The 15,659-nt window shown below is 53.6% G+C and overlaps 1 protein-coding gene across 2 annotated transcripts in view; it reads right to left on the bottom strand.

Moving 5' to 3' along the window:
• The window catches only part of PADI4 (peptidyl arginine deiminase 4), a 32,700-nt gene extending 17,706 nt beyond the window's left edge, over positions 1–14,994 (bottom strand). Inside the window, exons 1-7 of one of the 2 annotated variants that reach the window (XM_040229401.1) lie at positions 14,872–14,994; positions 9,401–9,581; positions 7,111–7,177; positions 5,565–5,632; positions 3,608–3,722; positions 2,092–2,217; positions 8–186 (exon numbers count right to left, since the gene is read on the bottom strand). In XM_040229401.1, coding sequence (XP_040085335.1) covers positions 8–186; positions 2,092–2,217; positions 3,608–3,722; positions 5,565–5,632; positions 7,111–7,177; positions 9,401–9,581; positions 14,872–14,963 — 828 coding nt within the window. In that variant the 5' untranslated portion in view covers positions 14,964–14,994. Of the gene's footprint in view, positions 1–7; positions 187–2,091; positions 2,218–3,607; positions 3,723–5,564; positions 5,633–7,110; positions 7,178–7,940; positions 8,107–9,400; positions 9,582–14,871 lie in introns of those variants that run through there. The other variant, XM_040229402.1, reaches the window with a different exon arrangement.
• Positions 14,995–15,659: the final 665 nt, after the last annotated feature.

Raw genomic sequence — 15,659 nt, 5'->3', positions numbered from 1 at the left:
GGCCTACCGGGTTGGACGCGTCCAGCAGGGAGAGGTGGAGGGAAACGAGCCCCGGGAAGCTGGCATCGGGGAAGGCCAGGCCCTCCACATAGAAGTGCGTGCTGCGCTGGCCGCCCGGGAGCTCCAGCAGGTGAGACGGGCGCTCCGGCCCCAGGACCGCGCTGTACCGGGAGGGCTGCCGGCCTCCTGGGAGCGAGCAGGGGGTCAGCGCTGCGTCCCTGTCTCTGAGGAGCCCGAGCCCCTCCTCAGGGGGAGAGGGCTGAGCCTCAGCCGCGACATCACCGGATGGAGGCCCAGGACCGTCGTGATGGGGGTGCCTGAGTCCCACCCAGTGCTACAGAAAGCCCAGCATACGTGATAGTCCGTTCTTTCTCTTGTCCACTCCCTGCCTTTCACCTGCTCGCAGCTGACCCAGAAGGATCAGGGAGACAGTCTCTGTCCTTGGCCCCAGGGAGCGCAGGTTCTACTGGATAAGTGCGTCCGTGCTAAGTCACTCCAGTTGTGTCTGACTCTTTGCGACCCTATGGACCCTAGCCCAGCAGGCTTCTCAGTCCATGAGATTCTCCCGGCAAGAATACTGGAGTGGGCTGCCGTGCCCTCCTCCAGGGGAGCTTCCCCATCCAGGGATCGAACCCGTGTCTCTTATGTCTCCTGCATCGGCAGGCGAGTTCTTCACCACCAGCGCCACAGCAGGGAGAAGAAAAGATAGTCAAAACTCACAGACAGCAATGAGTGCTGGAGAGTCAGGGAGGGCTTCCTGGAGGAGGTGATGCCTCCACAGAAGCAAGGAAAAGACAGTCAAAATCACAGACAGCAATGAGTGCTGGAGAGTCAGGGAGGGCTTCCTGGAGGGGGTGATGCCTCCACAGAGGCAAGGAAAAACAGTCAAAATCATAGACAGCAATGAGTGCTGGAGGGTCAGGGAGGGCTTCCTGGAGGAGGTGATGCCTCCACAGAGGCAAGGAGTTGGTTTGTAGCCAAGCCAATGTCAGTCTAATCCCTGCGGTCTGAATGGAAGTAAATCAGGTCGGGCTGCTCCTTGGCACAGCCCTCATAGGCCCCCCACCCCGTACAGACGAGAAGCCACAGTCATTTCCTGCCTCTGTGACCGGCCCCTCGCCTCTGGCCTCTCTACCTGTTCACACTCGTAAACCTTGCCTGGTGCTCTCAGCACACTGGCCCCCCTGCATCCTCGAGCCGCGGGCACAGCCCACCTCAGCGCCTTTGCGCCCGCGGTCCCCCCTGCCCGAGTGCCCTTCCCCTGATGTTCCTCCACCCCCAGTGCCCAGCGACCTTCTGGGGAGCCTCCCCGACCGCGCTCTCCCCTCCCCTGCTGTGTTCTGTGCAACGTTTAGCGCCTTCTGGGGCTGCAGACAACGATTTTTCACGTATCATCACCCCCACCCCGCCGAGGGCAGAGACTTTGCTAAGTTCTTTGCTCTGTTCCCTGTGCCTAGAGCTGACCTAGCGCGGGGTGGCAGGGGCCCCTGAGCCACCGAGAAGCTGCTGATGCTTCTGATCAGCAGATTGTTGAACACATGATTACATGTTACAGGTGTTATGTGCAGTCAGCTTGGATTCAGCATCCCCTGTGGGAACTTCTCCGGCAGCCCCATGGGTAAGACGCCGCACCTCCACCACAGGGTGCGGGGGTTCAGTCCCTGCTTAGGGAACTAGGGTCTTCATGCCACACGATGTGGCCGAAAAAAAAGGAAAACAAACAAAAACCCCAATTGCTCTCAGAAACAAGAACAAAACAGCTCCTGCAAATGAGTCTTCTGTGTGTGTTTGTGCATGTGTGTGAGAGAGAGAAGAGCCAGACACACACAGTCAGTTTCGGCAGTGCTTGGGAGGGACGGCGGGCCCTTCTCCGCGCTCGCCCGGCACCAGACCCCGTCTGTTGCCTGTGTCTTGTCTGTGCCCTTTCTGTGCCCATCGGTTCAGAGAGGCCCTTCAGCTCGCTCCCTGCTGCTTCCTTGATTCTTAGAACCTGGCACGGGGGAGGTGCTCGGGAATTTTCCCCGAGGAGGGTGTGGAGAGGCTGAGTCCCTTTGGCGGGGGGCGGTGAGGTGACAGCCAGAGGTGACTCACCATTGTCTTGAAACACCCTGACTTTGTCCATCTCAGATTTGGCCACGTGGAGCACCAGCTGGTGCTTGCTGAAAAAGTCCCCAGGGGTCTTGGTGCTCAGGGTCACCAGGGACAGGTCCTCCAGGTCTGGAGAGAGAAGGGCGTGGCTGAGACGTCAGCCCCTGAGACCACCCTCCCCCCAAGACCACCCTTCATCTCGTCACCTGGCTTTATTTTCTTTATGCTCTTTCCAGTTTTTAAGTGACATTTTTCATTTTAGAATTAAAGCGAATCAGGGTTGGACATGGCCTCTCCCACCAGGATGAGCTTAGGGTGTTAGCTTGGCAAGGCTGAAACCACAGCTGTCTTGCGTGTTGCCTTGCTCCCAGCTCTGAGAAGCGTCCAGACCAATGCCTAGCACGAGGCAGATGCTCAGTAATTGTTTGTGGACTGGATGAGTGGAGAAGCTTCTCCCCGGGACCCGCGAGGGAGATGAACTGGCCTGAATGGTGGCTGACAAAGACGTGGGGAGAGCAGAGCCGGACAAGAGTCGCGTGGTTAAGGGCGCTGGAGTGGGCGGGGCGTGAGCCCTGGGTCTGTGTGAGCTTGGGGAGTCGTTTCCTCTCTGCACGCCTCTGCTTCCTTGTCAGCACTAAGGGCTAGGCACAGAGCCCGCGTGGAAAGAGTGCAGTCACAGGCGCAAAGCCCGTATTATAGCACCTTGCATCCTGGGATGGTCCATACAGGTACGTGTGTGCCAGGCGCCATGGAGACGCTGCTCCTTGGCATCAGGACCCACCAACTGCCCACAACTTCAAACTGCATCCATCTAGGCCATTCTAGCAACTCCCGCAGGAAGGCAGTAGCTGCTGCCCTGGCCAAATGACCTCACTCCCTGGGCGCCCTTCTCCAGTGCAGCTGGGCCGTGCGTCTCCCATCCTGGCCACCACTTGGAGGTGTGCCAGCAGGGCTCCTAAACCTGGGCCAGGATGCCCGGGCTCAAATCCTGAGCCACACACTTACTGGTTGAGTGACCCGGAGCAAATTGCTTAACTTCCTGTACCTCGGTTTTCCCATCTGTAAAGTGGGGATGAGAACCGTACATACTTCTGAAGGATCAATTGAGTTAATAGTTCTGAACTGGTTGGAGCAGCGCCCAGTCTGGCTGGGGCTCAGAGCCGCTCTGACCTGAGTTTGGGGCTCTACTCAGGCTTTTGTTTTAAATTATTTGGGGCCCCAGGCTTGACCTGAGAGCGGAAGTTTGTATTAAGCAACGGGCTAGGGATGGAAGCTGGGCCTTGGAGGAAGCACTGGGATGCTCGACATTGCTCCCAGCCCTCCCCTGGCTGCTGTGTGACCTTGGGCAGGTCACTTGCTCTCTCAGGGCCCTTGTCCATTCCTTCACCTACGTAACCCGTGTGCTAACAAGAGCATGCTTCCAATAAGCCTGATTTCTGAGGACTGTTGCCAGGCTCAGGACGAAAGACTTTACAAAAAGACAAAAACCCTATTTCCACTAGATCTTGGGGGTCTTTACCGTTGCTGTCAAGCTGCTCATCCTGGTAGTCCACGGCAGAAGAGTCGGGGTTGTCTCTGTCACAGTTCACCAGCAGGATGGCGCCCTGCCCACGGGGGCCCCAGGTCCAGGCCCTCTGTGGACCCAGCAGAGACGGGCACACTTAGGAGCGTGTGTGCCCCTCCCGCTCCTGGGGAAGCCTGCCGCCTTGCCTGGCACCTCGCAGTCTCAAGTGGTTTACACATCTCGCTCCCACATCAGGTAGTGTTTTGGTCCCGAGAGCGGACTTTTGCCTCCCCCCAAAGTCATAAGCAAATTCAGTTCATCCGTTTTAAAAAAGGAACCCAAGGGACTTCCCTGGTGGTTCCGTGGCTAAGACTTTGTGTGGGTTTGATCCCTTGAGGAGGGGCTAAGACCCCACATGCCTCGGGCCAAAAAGGTCAAAACGTTAAACAGAAGCAATACTGTAACACACTCAATAAAGACTTTAAAAAGGTCCACATAAAAAAATAATCTTTAAAAATTTTTTAAAAATGAAGTTAGGAGGCCAAGACAGTAAAATTGATTTCACCAGCTTTTAAAAACTATCAGATTGGCAAACCAAGCTGAGCTAAACGTTTGTGTCAAGATTCAGATCTAAATAGTTCCTCTTATGAGAACTCTTAATTAACTCTTTCGTGAAAGTGTGGGCACTATTCGTAGCAGCTGGTTGCTATCTCTGGGAAGATGAAAGCAAATGGAGCGCCCCTCGCATCAAGAATCTAAACAGTGACGCCATCTTCTGTTTGTAGCAGAGCGTTCTGCCCCAGGGGGTGACTGCAATTTGGGAAAGACAGAAGGGTGGATTCCACTCCCAGAGCTGCAGTTCTTCCCTTCACTGCTGACCGATCCCACAAGGGGACCTGAATTTTTGACAGGTCCTATCATCCGTAAGTGCACACCAGCATACGGGGGTTGCCCTGATGGTCCAGTGAATAGGGCTTGGCATTTTCACTGCCTGGGGCAGGGAAACTAAGATCTTGCAAGCTGTGCAGCGTGACCAAAAAAAAATATTAATTAGTTAATTAAAGTCCAGATCGGCATAAAAATGTGCAGGCAGCTTTGGGGCTCAGGGACACCGCGAGGTTAATCCTGAGGTTTAAGGCAACTCGTCACCTGTGTCCCCACCTCCCTACGTTTCTGCAGCATAGACTCCCTGTCCCACCTGCCCCCTTCCCTCTGCCACCCACTGCCTCTTTTCTCTATTATTCCCCCGTGTGAACCTTGCCCACCAATCGCTAAACTCTAGCATAGGGGATTCTTTTGGCCATGCTATGAGGCACGTTGTTGCTGTTTACTCATTCAGCCATGTCCGACTCTTTGCGACCCCATGGACTGCAGCCTGCCAGGCTCCTCTGTCCGTGGGATTTTCCAGGCAAGAATGCTGGAGTGGGTTGCCGTGCCCTCCTCCAGGGGATCTTCCTGACCGAGGGATTGAACCCCCATCTCTTATGTCTCCTGCGTTGGCGGGTGGATTCATTATTACTGGGAAGTCCCACGTGCGGGATCTTAATTCTCCAGCTGGGGATTGAACCTAGGACCCCTGCAGTGGAAGCGTGGAGTCCTAGCTACTGGGCCATGAAGAAATTCTCCACAACCTAGATTTTGGGGCCAGGGTACTGACCTGCCTGCAAATTTTCTCTGCTGTGCGTGAACTAGGTGAGTGTCTAGTTTTCGGTTTGTGGGATGACAGGTTCTCTGAATGTACAATCATGAAAATTTAGTTTTGTAGGCTCGATGGGACCTATATAAACCAAAGCAATAATGGTATTGGCGGGTTCAATTTTCTTTTTCTCCCTAAACTTGTGTTTCTTGGCCTATTAACATGGATATATGAAGCACACTGCTGTTCATCCCATCACCACCAGGGGGCGTGTGAGGCGAGCCCAGCAGAGTCAGGAGGCCATTCAGGGCCAGGTTGAGGTCCAGCTGTGCATACCTGGTCCTTCACGCTCCCCGTGGGCGTCATTTTGCCAGTGCGGCTGATGTCTGCGCTCAAGGAGATTTCTGAAATCCCAGCAAATAAGAGGAGAGGGTTGGTGCCCCACCCTTGGTCTGGCCCCAGATAGACAGTGCTTTCCCCAGGAGACTTATCTGCATGAAGGATTTTTTGCCTCCCCTTCAGAGGAGACACAGGGTGTAAGACTCCCCATGTCCCCCGAGAAGTCTGGCTGCAATTCAGGCAGAAGAGCAGGGGCTCTTGACCACAGGCATCCCCTTGGGTGGGAGGCCATGCCACAACCGGGACGCCAACCAGACCCTATGTGTCTGCCCTGTGCGCCCCCCACCCCAGGGCTCAGAAAGAGCTCCCAGCCACCCCAATGGGTGTATGAGGCAAAGCTCCTGCAAGGACACCTTGCCCCCTCACAGAAGCCTCTGGCCCACCTTCAGCCCCTGGTGAGCTTGCAGCAGGGGGCACAGTGCTTGCTTCGGTCCCACCTGACTTTCTGATCTGTGTGCCGTGGGACAAATCACAGCCTCAGACATACCTGCTCTGTCCACACGGCAGGGGTGAGAAAGCATATGCCTTCCCCTCACCAGAACACTCGGCAATGTGACCATCCCAGTGATAACTGTGCGGGGACCTTATGAGGTCACAGAATGAGATTGGCCTGGATGACCTTGTAAACACACACACGCCTGTGTGTCAATGTTGGGCCAGAGTGCAGAGCACTCGGTGGCCAGAACATCCTGGCTCCCTGGCTAACCAGCTGTGTGATCTTGGGCAAATCTCTTTACCTCTTGTACCTCAGTTTCCTCACCTGTAAAATGGGATAATGATAGTGGCAATTTCATTGGACTGTTGTAAGGTTTAAATGTAAAGTCTTGGCACTCTGTCCAGTATAGAGTAAGTGCTAAATAATAATAATAAAATTATTAAAATGTGTTTTAGTGAAATATGAATGGAATTTATTTATATTCATATTTATTAATGAAATAAATAAATGACATTTATTATGAAATAAATAAATGAATGACACTTTCATATGCTGTTCATATATTTAATGTACATTTAAATAATGCTGGTATTATGATATTATTGTCCAATATGAAGGCAAGTTCAAACACACTTTATTTGAAGAAGAATACTAAATAAATCTGAGTATAGATCACTGACATGGCAAAAATGGTGAAGGTGGGATGTAAATCGTTTGGGGGATATTGGCCTATATTATTGTATAAGACAGTATCATCTATTTTTCTCATAAATATTTGAGGTTTCAAAAAGGAATAGAGACTCATATGTCAAAAATCCACATGCCAATTCCTAAGCTGGGAAATAACACACTGAGATGTGATTGAACCTCCCTGCAAACGCCCTGCCTCCAGCTGTGTTTGTGGTTCACTGACTGGGGAAGGGATGTTTGGGAACGGCCAGATGTGTGGCTGTCTAGAAATGTTTCTTTTCTCCACTTGGTCTCCAGTAAGCGTCAGGCTGTGTGGAGGGGAGGGGGCTGAGCGCCGAGCTGCAGGGTATCACTTACCGACCCCAGTGACGTAGAGCAGGGCTTCAACCGGGGTGGGCGCGGCTCCATGGTACGAAATCTGAACCTGCAGAACAGGAGAGAACCCGAGTGACGTCCTAGACACAAAACGGCCTGCTACGCGCAGGCTCGGAGTGGGGTGCCAAGGAGACAAGGGAGGGGCTCCCAGCCTATCGGGAACACCCCGGCGTGTGGCGCTGGAGGGGCAGCAACGCCCCCAAGTGACTGTGATGCGTGGAAGGGGGTCCTTCGGGAGCCGGGGCCCGGGGCTTGGTCTGCCTGCCTGGTGTTGGGGAGGCACCCTTTGAGGTCCAGGAGGGATCGCGGGAGTCCAGCGGTTGGGGGTGTGATGGGAGAGGCGTGAGAGGGAGGCTGAGGTGACAGCCGTGGGGAACGCTGGCCAGCAGGGGCAGGGAGGAGGCCTGAGGAAGCAGACTGGGAAAGGCTGGGTCCCAGCCTCCAGGGATCTTTGAGCAGGGCTGGCCTTTTCAGGGCAGGTGCCGCTGAGATCGAGAAACACCAGCCCCTGTCTCCCAAGGCTCCAAGTCCAGGGAGAACCCATCCGATGGGCCCCATCTGGCCGAGCATCAGGAACCACGCTGCCAAGCAAGAGGGTGGAGGGAAGTTCCCCAGAGCAAAACCCAAGAGCTGCCCCCAGAGGAAGCGGAGCTCCCGGGGGCCACACTGAGGCGTCTGGACCTGCCCTGTAGATGGCGGGCACCCAGAGAAACGTGGCAGCTGCCGTCACCTTGCGTCTACACCGTCCACCTCCTGACCGGTTGCCCTGCCTAGATCTAATCGACTCACTTACTGCAGCCAGCGGGTCTTACCAACGTACATTTACGGTCTCGCTGCTTCTGCATGAAAGGTTCCCGTGGGCTCCCTGTTGCCCCAAGAGAAAGAGGTCCCGGATGCCAACCCTCTGACACCGGCTCCCTCTCCCCGCTCGTTTCTCCCCATACAAGCCTCTTTCAGCTTCCCCGACACACATCTCACCCTCTCTTACCCAGAGTGCGCACTCAAGCCACATCCTCTCTGTTGAGCCCTAGCTCCTCTTTACCCTCTTAAACAGGTCATTCATGGCACCCTTCAGCTCGCCGCTTCTTCCAGGAAGCTTCCCCTGATTACTCACTCACTGAGCAGCTTTGATGCCCAAGGTCTGTGTTCCTACAACAAGGAACAACTCTCTGCCCCCGGGGAGAGACTGCTTGGCCTCCCCTGCTGGGAACAAGTGGTTACTGGCCCAGATCTGTGTGTGAGAACCCCTGGAGGGTCCTGATTATCCATCTATAGTCAATATGAGTACAGTGGGTTAAACAGGGATTCCCCACAATATATGTCCACGTCCTAATCCCTGGATCCTGTGAATGTGACCCCATCTGGGGAAAAAAAAAAGATGTTTGCGGATGTAATTAAGGACCTTGAGATCATCCTGTGTTATCCAGACAGGCCTTGAGTCCAGTGACAAGTGTCTTGCCAAGGAGGCAGAGAGAGACTGAGAAGGAGGTACGGGCCCTGGGGGCAGAGACTGGAGCCACGTGGCCATCAGTCCCGGGATGCCGCAGCCAGCAGCAGCTGGAAGAGGCAAAGAACTGATTCCAAAGAACATGGTCCTGCTGACACCTTGATTTCAGCCTTCTGTCCTCCAGAAACGCGAGAGAATACGTTTCTGTTGCTTTAAAATTGTGGTCCTGTGTTACAGCAGCCTGAGAAGCTAAATACAAGGCCAAGGACCAGTTTCCTGGGGCTGCTGGACTGTGCGCTTCCCAGCGGACACCACAGTTTCTAGTCATTTGTATTATCTGACGCTCTCGCCCATGGGATGTAAGCACCACAGGGGCTGCGATCTCACCTTCTTGCTCATTAAAATCTTCAGGGTCTGACAGAGCCCAGCACAGAGAAGGCGATTATTAAACATTTGCTGGATGAATAAATTTAATCAAAACCCTGACCTCCGTAAGCCCCCGACATCTTGATGTGAGGAGGCTACGGCTGGAACAAGCTGTTGTGAGCTCTGCCGGAGACAAGCAGGCTCTGAGAGTGGGGAGGGCACGGCTCGATGCCAGACAGGCCGACCTGTTAGGGCCTGCTGACCCCTGACGGGCCGAGGGGCGGGCCTGGCAGGACCTGCTGACCCCAGACGGGCCAAGAGGCCGACCTGTCGGGACCTGCTGACCCCTGACGGGCCGAGGGGTGGGCCTGTCGGGACCTGCTGACCCCTGACGGGCCGAGGGGCGGGCCTGGCAGGACCTTCTGGCTGCCCTGCCTCCCGGCCCCGCGCTGCCCTCACCTGCTGGTCCCCTGTGCTCTCGCTGGCCGCTCTCAGCTTCAGGCTCACGTCCAGCCCGGGCTCCAGGGGCCACTGGGACGAGCCTGTGGGACTCTTCTTGGCTGGAGGCCTGTGGGCGACCTTCACGACCACTCCTGGGGAGGCGGTGATGCTGAAGGATGTGGAGCCCTTGGGGGCAGAGCTGTGGAGAGACAGACAGGGAGGACAGACGGACGCGGTGAGGCGGGGCCCGGCACACTGCGGCCGGCCCCAGGGCTCCTCCTTTTCCGCCAGTGCAGACACCACAGGCAGGCAGACTGACCCTGACCGGTGGTAATAAGGAGGTTTTCAGGAGGCAGCGGGCTTCCCTGGGGGCGCGGTGGTAAAGAACCTGCCTGCCAACGCTGAGACATAAGAGACGCGAGGTCGGTCCCTGGGTTGGAAAGATGCCTTGGAGGAGGGCGTGGCAACCCCCTCCAGTGTTCCTGCCTAGAGAATCCCGTGGACAGAGGGGCCTGGCGGGCTGCAGTCCACGGGGCCACAGAGAGTCGGACACAGCTGAGCGGCTTAGCACGCACGCACGCCCGCAGGAGACAGTGAGGAGCAGAAAGGGAGGACTGATTCTTGACCTGGGAAGGGGCACATCAAGGCACCCGCACGGGTGTGTGCAGAGAGTGAGGCGCACACCCCGAGGTTTGCACACAGACATGCACACACAGGGCTGTGTGCTCGTGAAGACTCACACGAGCTTCTGGAGCCGTGTGAGGCAGTGCTCTAGCAAAGCAGCTGGCTCGTGGTTAGAGCACAGTCGTGCTCAAACATTTATTCAGTTTCTTTATGCGGCTGCTTTGGGTCTAGTTGGGGCACTCGGGCTCAGGAGGCTCAGCATATGGGGCTTTAGGTCCCAGACCACGGATCGAACTTGTGTCCCCTGCACTGCAAGGCAGATTCTTAAGCACTGGATCACCAGGGAAGGTCTTAGAACATACTCTCTGATGCATTGCTGAGATACGGAAGGTAACAGAAGTCATCAATGATTCCCCTCTGTATGTGCACATACACACTTGTGTACACCCACAGACAAACACACCTCACCGCAGTTAAGAAAACCAAAGACAAACAGATCTTAAAGGTTTCCAGAAAGAAGAAAAGTCTGGTTGCCCATAAAGGAATAACCAGTTCAGTTTAGTCGCTCAGTCGTGTCCGACTCTTTGCGACCCCATGAATCGCAGCACACCAGGCCTCCCTGTCCATCACCAACTCCCGGAGTTCACTCAGAGTCGCATCCATCGAGTCAGTGACGCCATCCAGCCATCTCATCCTGGGTCATCCCCTTCTCCTCATGCCCCCAATCCCTCCCAGCATCAGTCTTTTCCAATGAGTCAACTCTTCGCATGAGGTGGCCAAAGTACTGGAGCTTCAGCTTTAGCATCATTCCTTCCAAAGAAATCCCAGGGTTGATCTCCTTCAGAATGGACTGGTTGGATCTCCTTGCAGTCCAAGGGACTCTCAAGAGTCTTCTCCAACACCACAGTTCAAAAGCATCAACTCTTCGGAGCTCAGCCTTCTTCACAGTCCAACTCTCACATCTATACATGACCACAGGAAAAACTATAGCCTTGACTAGACGGACCTTAGTTGACAAGGTAATGTCTCTGCTTTTGAATATGCTATCTAGGTTGGTCATAACTTTTCTTCCAAGGAGTAAGTGTCTTTTAATTTCATGGCTGCAGTCACCATCTGCAGTGATTTTGGAGCCCAAAAAAATAAAGTCTGACACTGTTTCCACTGTTTCCCCATCTATTTCCCATGAAGTGATGGGACCGGATGCCATGATCTTCATTTTCTGAATGTTGAGCTTTAAGCCAACTTTTTCACTCTCCTCTTTTACTTTCATCAAGAGGCTTTTTAGTTCCTCCTCCTCACTTTCTGCCATAAGGGTGGTGTCATCTGTATATCTGAGGTTATTGATATCTCTCCCGGCAATCTTGATTCCAGCTTGTGCTTCTTCCAGCCCAGCATTTCTCACGATGTACTCTGCATAGAAGTTAAATAAGCAGGGTGACAATATACAGCCTTGACGTACTCCTTTTCCTGTTTGGAACCAGTCTGTTGTTCCATGTCCAGTTCTAACTGTTGCTTCCTGACCTGCATACAGATTTCTCAGCAGGCTGGGAAGGTGGCCTGGTATTCCCATCTCTCTCAGAATTTTCCACAGCCTGTTGTGATCCACACAGTCAAAGGCTTTGGCACAGTCAATAAAGCAGAAATAGATGTTTTTTCTGGAACTCTCTTGCTTTTTCCATGATCCAGTGGATGTTGGCAATTTGATCTCTGGTTCCTCTGCCTTTTCTAAAACCAGCTTGAACATCTGGAATTTCACGGTTCACATATTGCTGAAGCCTGGCTTGGAGAATTTTGAGCATCACTTTACTAGCGTGTGAGATGAGTGCAATTGTGCGGTAGTGTGAGCATTCTTTGTCATTGCCTTTCTTTGGGATTGGAATGAAAACTGACCTTTTCCAGTCTTGTGGCCACTGCTGAATTTTCCAAATTTGCTGGCATATTGAGTGCAGCACTTTCACAGCATCATCTTTCAGGATTTGAAACAGCTCAACTGGAATTCCATCACCTCCACTAGCTTTGTTCATAGTGATGCTTTCTAAGGCCCACTTGACTTCACATTCCAGGATGTCTGGCTCTAGATGAGTGATCACACCATCGTGATTATCCGGGTCGTGAAGATCCTTTTTGTACAGTTCTTCTGTGTATTCTTGCCATCTCTTCTTAATATCTTCTGCTTCTGTTAGGTCCATACAATTTTTGTCCTTTATTGAGCCCATCTTTCCATGAAATGTTCCCTTGGTATCTTTAATTTTCTTGAAGAGATCTCTAGTCTTTCCCATTCTGTTGTTTTCCTCTATTTCTTTGCATTGATCGCTGAGGAAGGCTTTCTTATCTCTCCTTGCTATTCTTTGGAACTCTGCATTCAGATGCTTATATCTTTCCTTTTCTCCTGGCTTTTCACTTCTCTTCTTTTCACAGCTATTTGTAAGGTCTCCCCAGACAGCCATTTTGCTTTTTTGCATTTCTTTTCCATGGGGATGGTCTTGATCCCTGTCTCCTGTACAATGTCACAAATCTCATTCGATAGTTCATCAGGCATTCTATCTATCAGATCTAGGCCCTTAAATTTATTTCTCACTTCCACTGTATAAGCATAAGGGATTTGATTTAGGTCATACCTGAATGGTCTAGCGGTTTTCCCTACTTTCTTCAATTTAAGTCTGAATTTGGTAATAAGGAGTTCATGATCTGAGCCACAGTCAGCTCCTAGTCTTGTTTTTGTTGACTGTATAGAGCTTCTCCATCTTTGGCTGCAGAGAATATAATCAATCTGATTTTGGTGTTGACCATCTGGTGATGTCCATGTGTAGAGTCTTGTGTTGTTGGAAGAGGGTGTTTGCTATGACCAGTGCATTTTCTTGGCAAAACTCTATTAGTCTTTGCCCTGCTTCATAATTAGATTGAAAGTAGACTTCTCAACAACAGTAGTGAAATCCAGAAGACAGTTAAATAACATCTTCAAAGTATCTTGAAAAAATAACTGTTAACTTTTATTTGTGTACATAAAGTTATATTTTAATAAAAACGTTTTCAGATGAAGAAGAATTGGCATTTTAATTTAAAACCAATGCATTTTCACCAAAGCAACTTCTAAAGACACACTTTAAGAAGTATACCTTAAGAAGAAGATATCTAATGTTAGAAGCATCTGGATGCAAGGAAGAATGGTGAGCAGATAAAATGGCAAATACTTTGGTTAATCTAAAGAGTATTGTCTGTATTTTAAAAGTTTATAAAAATATCAAAATTGTGACATTAAGAAAAAAAGGCAGAATGTAAATTGGGAGGGGTAATAACAGTTAAAATATTCTGAGTTGCTTGATTGAAGAGGGGATTAAGATAGTGTTTAATCCCTGGTGGCTCAGATGGTGAAGAATCTGCTTGCAATGTGGGAGACCCAGGTTTCATCCCTGAGTCAGGAAGATCTCCTGGAGGAGGGCATGGCAACCCACTCCAGTACTCTTGCCTGGAGAACCCCATGGACAGAGGAGCCTGGTGGGGTACAGGCCACGGGGCGGCAAAGAGTCGGACACGACTGAGCAAGTTTCACTTTCGAAATTTTATTATTAAAATGTAAAGGTATTCGCCAAAAGAATAGAAATAGAGTCCATAAATTTCCATACATGGAGAAAATGGCATAATTTTTCAAGAGAACAGGAAAATTTACTCCAAAAAGGCAAGTACAGAGGAAAATGGACAACGGAAAGGTAACTGGTAAAAACAAGCTTCCTCTTCCGTGAAATGGGGACACCGCTGCCTGCCTCACGGGGGTTGACTGAGCTGTGTGTGCTGAGCGTGACGTGAGTGTCACCGTGACCGTGTGAGCCACGGGGCTGGAACCCCGGGCTCGGTGGACAGACTGCCCCGGCGCAGGGTGGCCCGGACGACGGCGGGCCTCCTCCCCCTCAGTCCTCACCCTCTCGGCCTCCTGCCAGCCTCCGTGTCCCCGGGAGGCCCCAGACACTTCCTGCGGTTTGCTGCCCTGCTTCAGGAGTCGAGCGGCACTCCAGGGGATGTGCCGAGCTGTGCTCCGGGCACCGCTCTAGAAGCACAGGTGCTCACCTGTGGTGGCGGAAGCTGGAGGCGGGCACCGTGCCCACCGACGACGGCAACGACCCAGCCGTGCCCGCCACGAGCAGCTTAGACCACCCTGTCTAGCTAGAGCCTGGCTCGGGCTTGGCCACAGTAGGGGTCCAATCAGCATTTGTCGAAGGAATGAAGGAACAAAAAAACAACCAACGGGGCAGGCCCAGCACTGCAGTAAGTACAGAGCGGACATTTCCAAGGTTTCCACACTTGCTCCCTGCAAGCACCCTACAAAGTGGGTATATCCCCATTTCACAGATGAATAAACTGAGGCTCAGCTGCCCAGGGCATCTCAGCTAACCAAGAACAGGGCCAGGCCTCCGCCTCCGCCGCTCCATGCCAGAACCTGTCTCATCACGCCCGCGCTATTGCACACCCACGGAGGGAGGCTTGACTGAGCAGCGCAGGGCAGCCCAGCGCAAGGGGAACCAGGCCGGGGCCGTGAGATCCGGAGGCCAGACTCGCTCCCAGGATCCACGCACTGTGCGACCTTGGGCGAGTCACAGGCCCTCTCTGCGCTTCACAGCCTCAAGCATGAGAGGATGTGGTCCTGCTTGCCCTACCAGTTTTCCTGTGCGGTGAGGCCCTGGGGAAGCCCCGCGTCTGTGGCGATGAGCTGCTGCCTTGAGTCCGGGGGAGTCCTGGGTCCACTCGAATCTCGGCCCTCCGGCTTCTCCCCGGCAGTGGCCGCCGCTTGAGCCAAACCCCTCATGTGGCCGCAGAAGGCGTTCATCCACAGCCCCAGAGCTGCCCGCGGCCCGAGAACGTCCCCTGCTCACCTGTAGACATCCAGCTGCGTCTCGGTGCCCAGCACACACACAGCCTGGGTGGGCTGCCCCGGGGCCACGTGGACCACCGTGCCCCAGGCCATCGCTGTCCTGTGCGTCCCTGCGGCTGCAGGAGGCCCCGGGGCTGCTTCTTTTATCTGCCCAGCGCCCAGCAGAGGCTGTGAGTCAGCGCCTGCGGTTTGTGGCTCAGCCCTTCCTCCGCCGGGGCCAGCGGTGTCTCCCCGGCCCCTCCTCTGTCCTGGAGCTGCCCCCAGGCCTGGGACCCAGTTTGGCACTGATGCCAGGACTGGTGGCAGGCTGGTTCGGTCAGCGTCCTGGCAAGAGCGGAGGGCTTCGGAAGCCTGCGAGCGGGGGTGCGGGTCTGAGGTCTCATGCCCCCGCCCCATCCCCTCCTGGAGCCATGGACACCTGGGTCCATCCAGACAGGGTATCAGAGAGGAGAAGGCGAGGCTGAGGTCACAGGCCGGGCTACACCTTCAAAGAGGAGCCAGGGAAGACAAACAGCATGTATGAACGCACGTAGACGGAATCTGGGAAAATGAGACCGCTGAACCTGTTTGCAGGGTGGGAATAGAGCCGCGGACCTGGAGGACCGACTTGTGGACACAGCGGAGGAAGGGGCGTGGGGGCCGAGTTGAGAGAGTAAGACTGACACACACACGGCTGTGTGTGAAGCAGACGGCGAGTGGGAGCTCGGCTCGGCGCTCTGCGATGGCCTGGGCGCGGGGCCAGGGCAAGCAGGAAGAGGCTCCAGAGGGAGAGGGGTGTGTGTAGACGGT

Source organism: Oryx dammah, unplaced genomic scaffold (genome assembly GCF_014754425.2).
Source record: "Oryx dammah isolate SB20612 unplaced genomic scaffold, SCBI_Odam_1.1 HiC_scaffold_27, whole genome shotgun sequence".
In the NCBI taxonomy this organism is placed as follows: Eukaryota; Metazoa; Chordata; class Mammalia; order Artiodactyla; family Bovidae; genus Oryx; species Oryx dammah.
The sequence above is the reverse complement of the archived record's forward strand: the minus strand, read 5'-3'. Positions and strand labels throughout refer to the sequence as shown.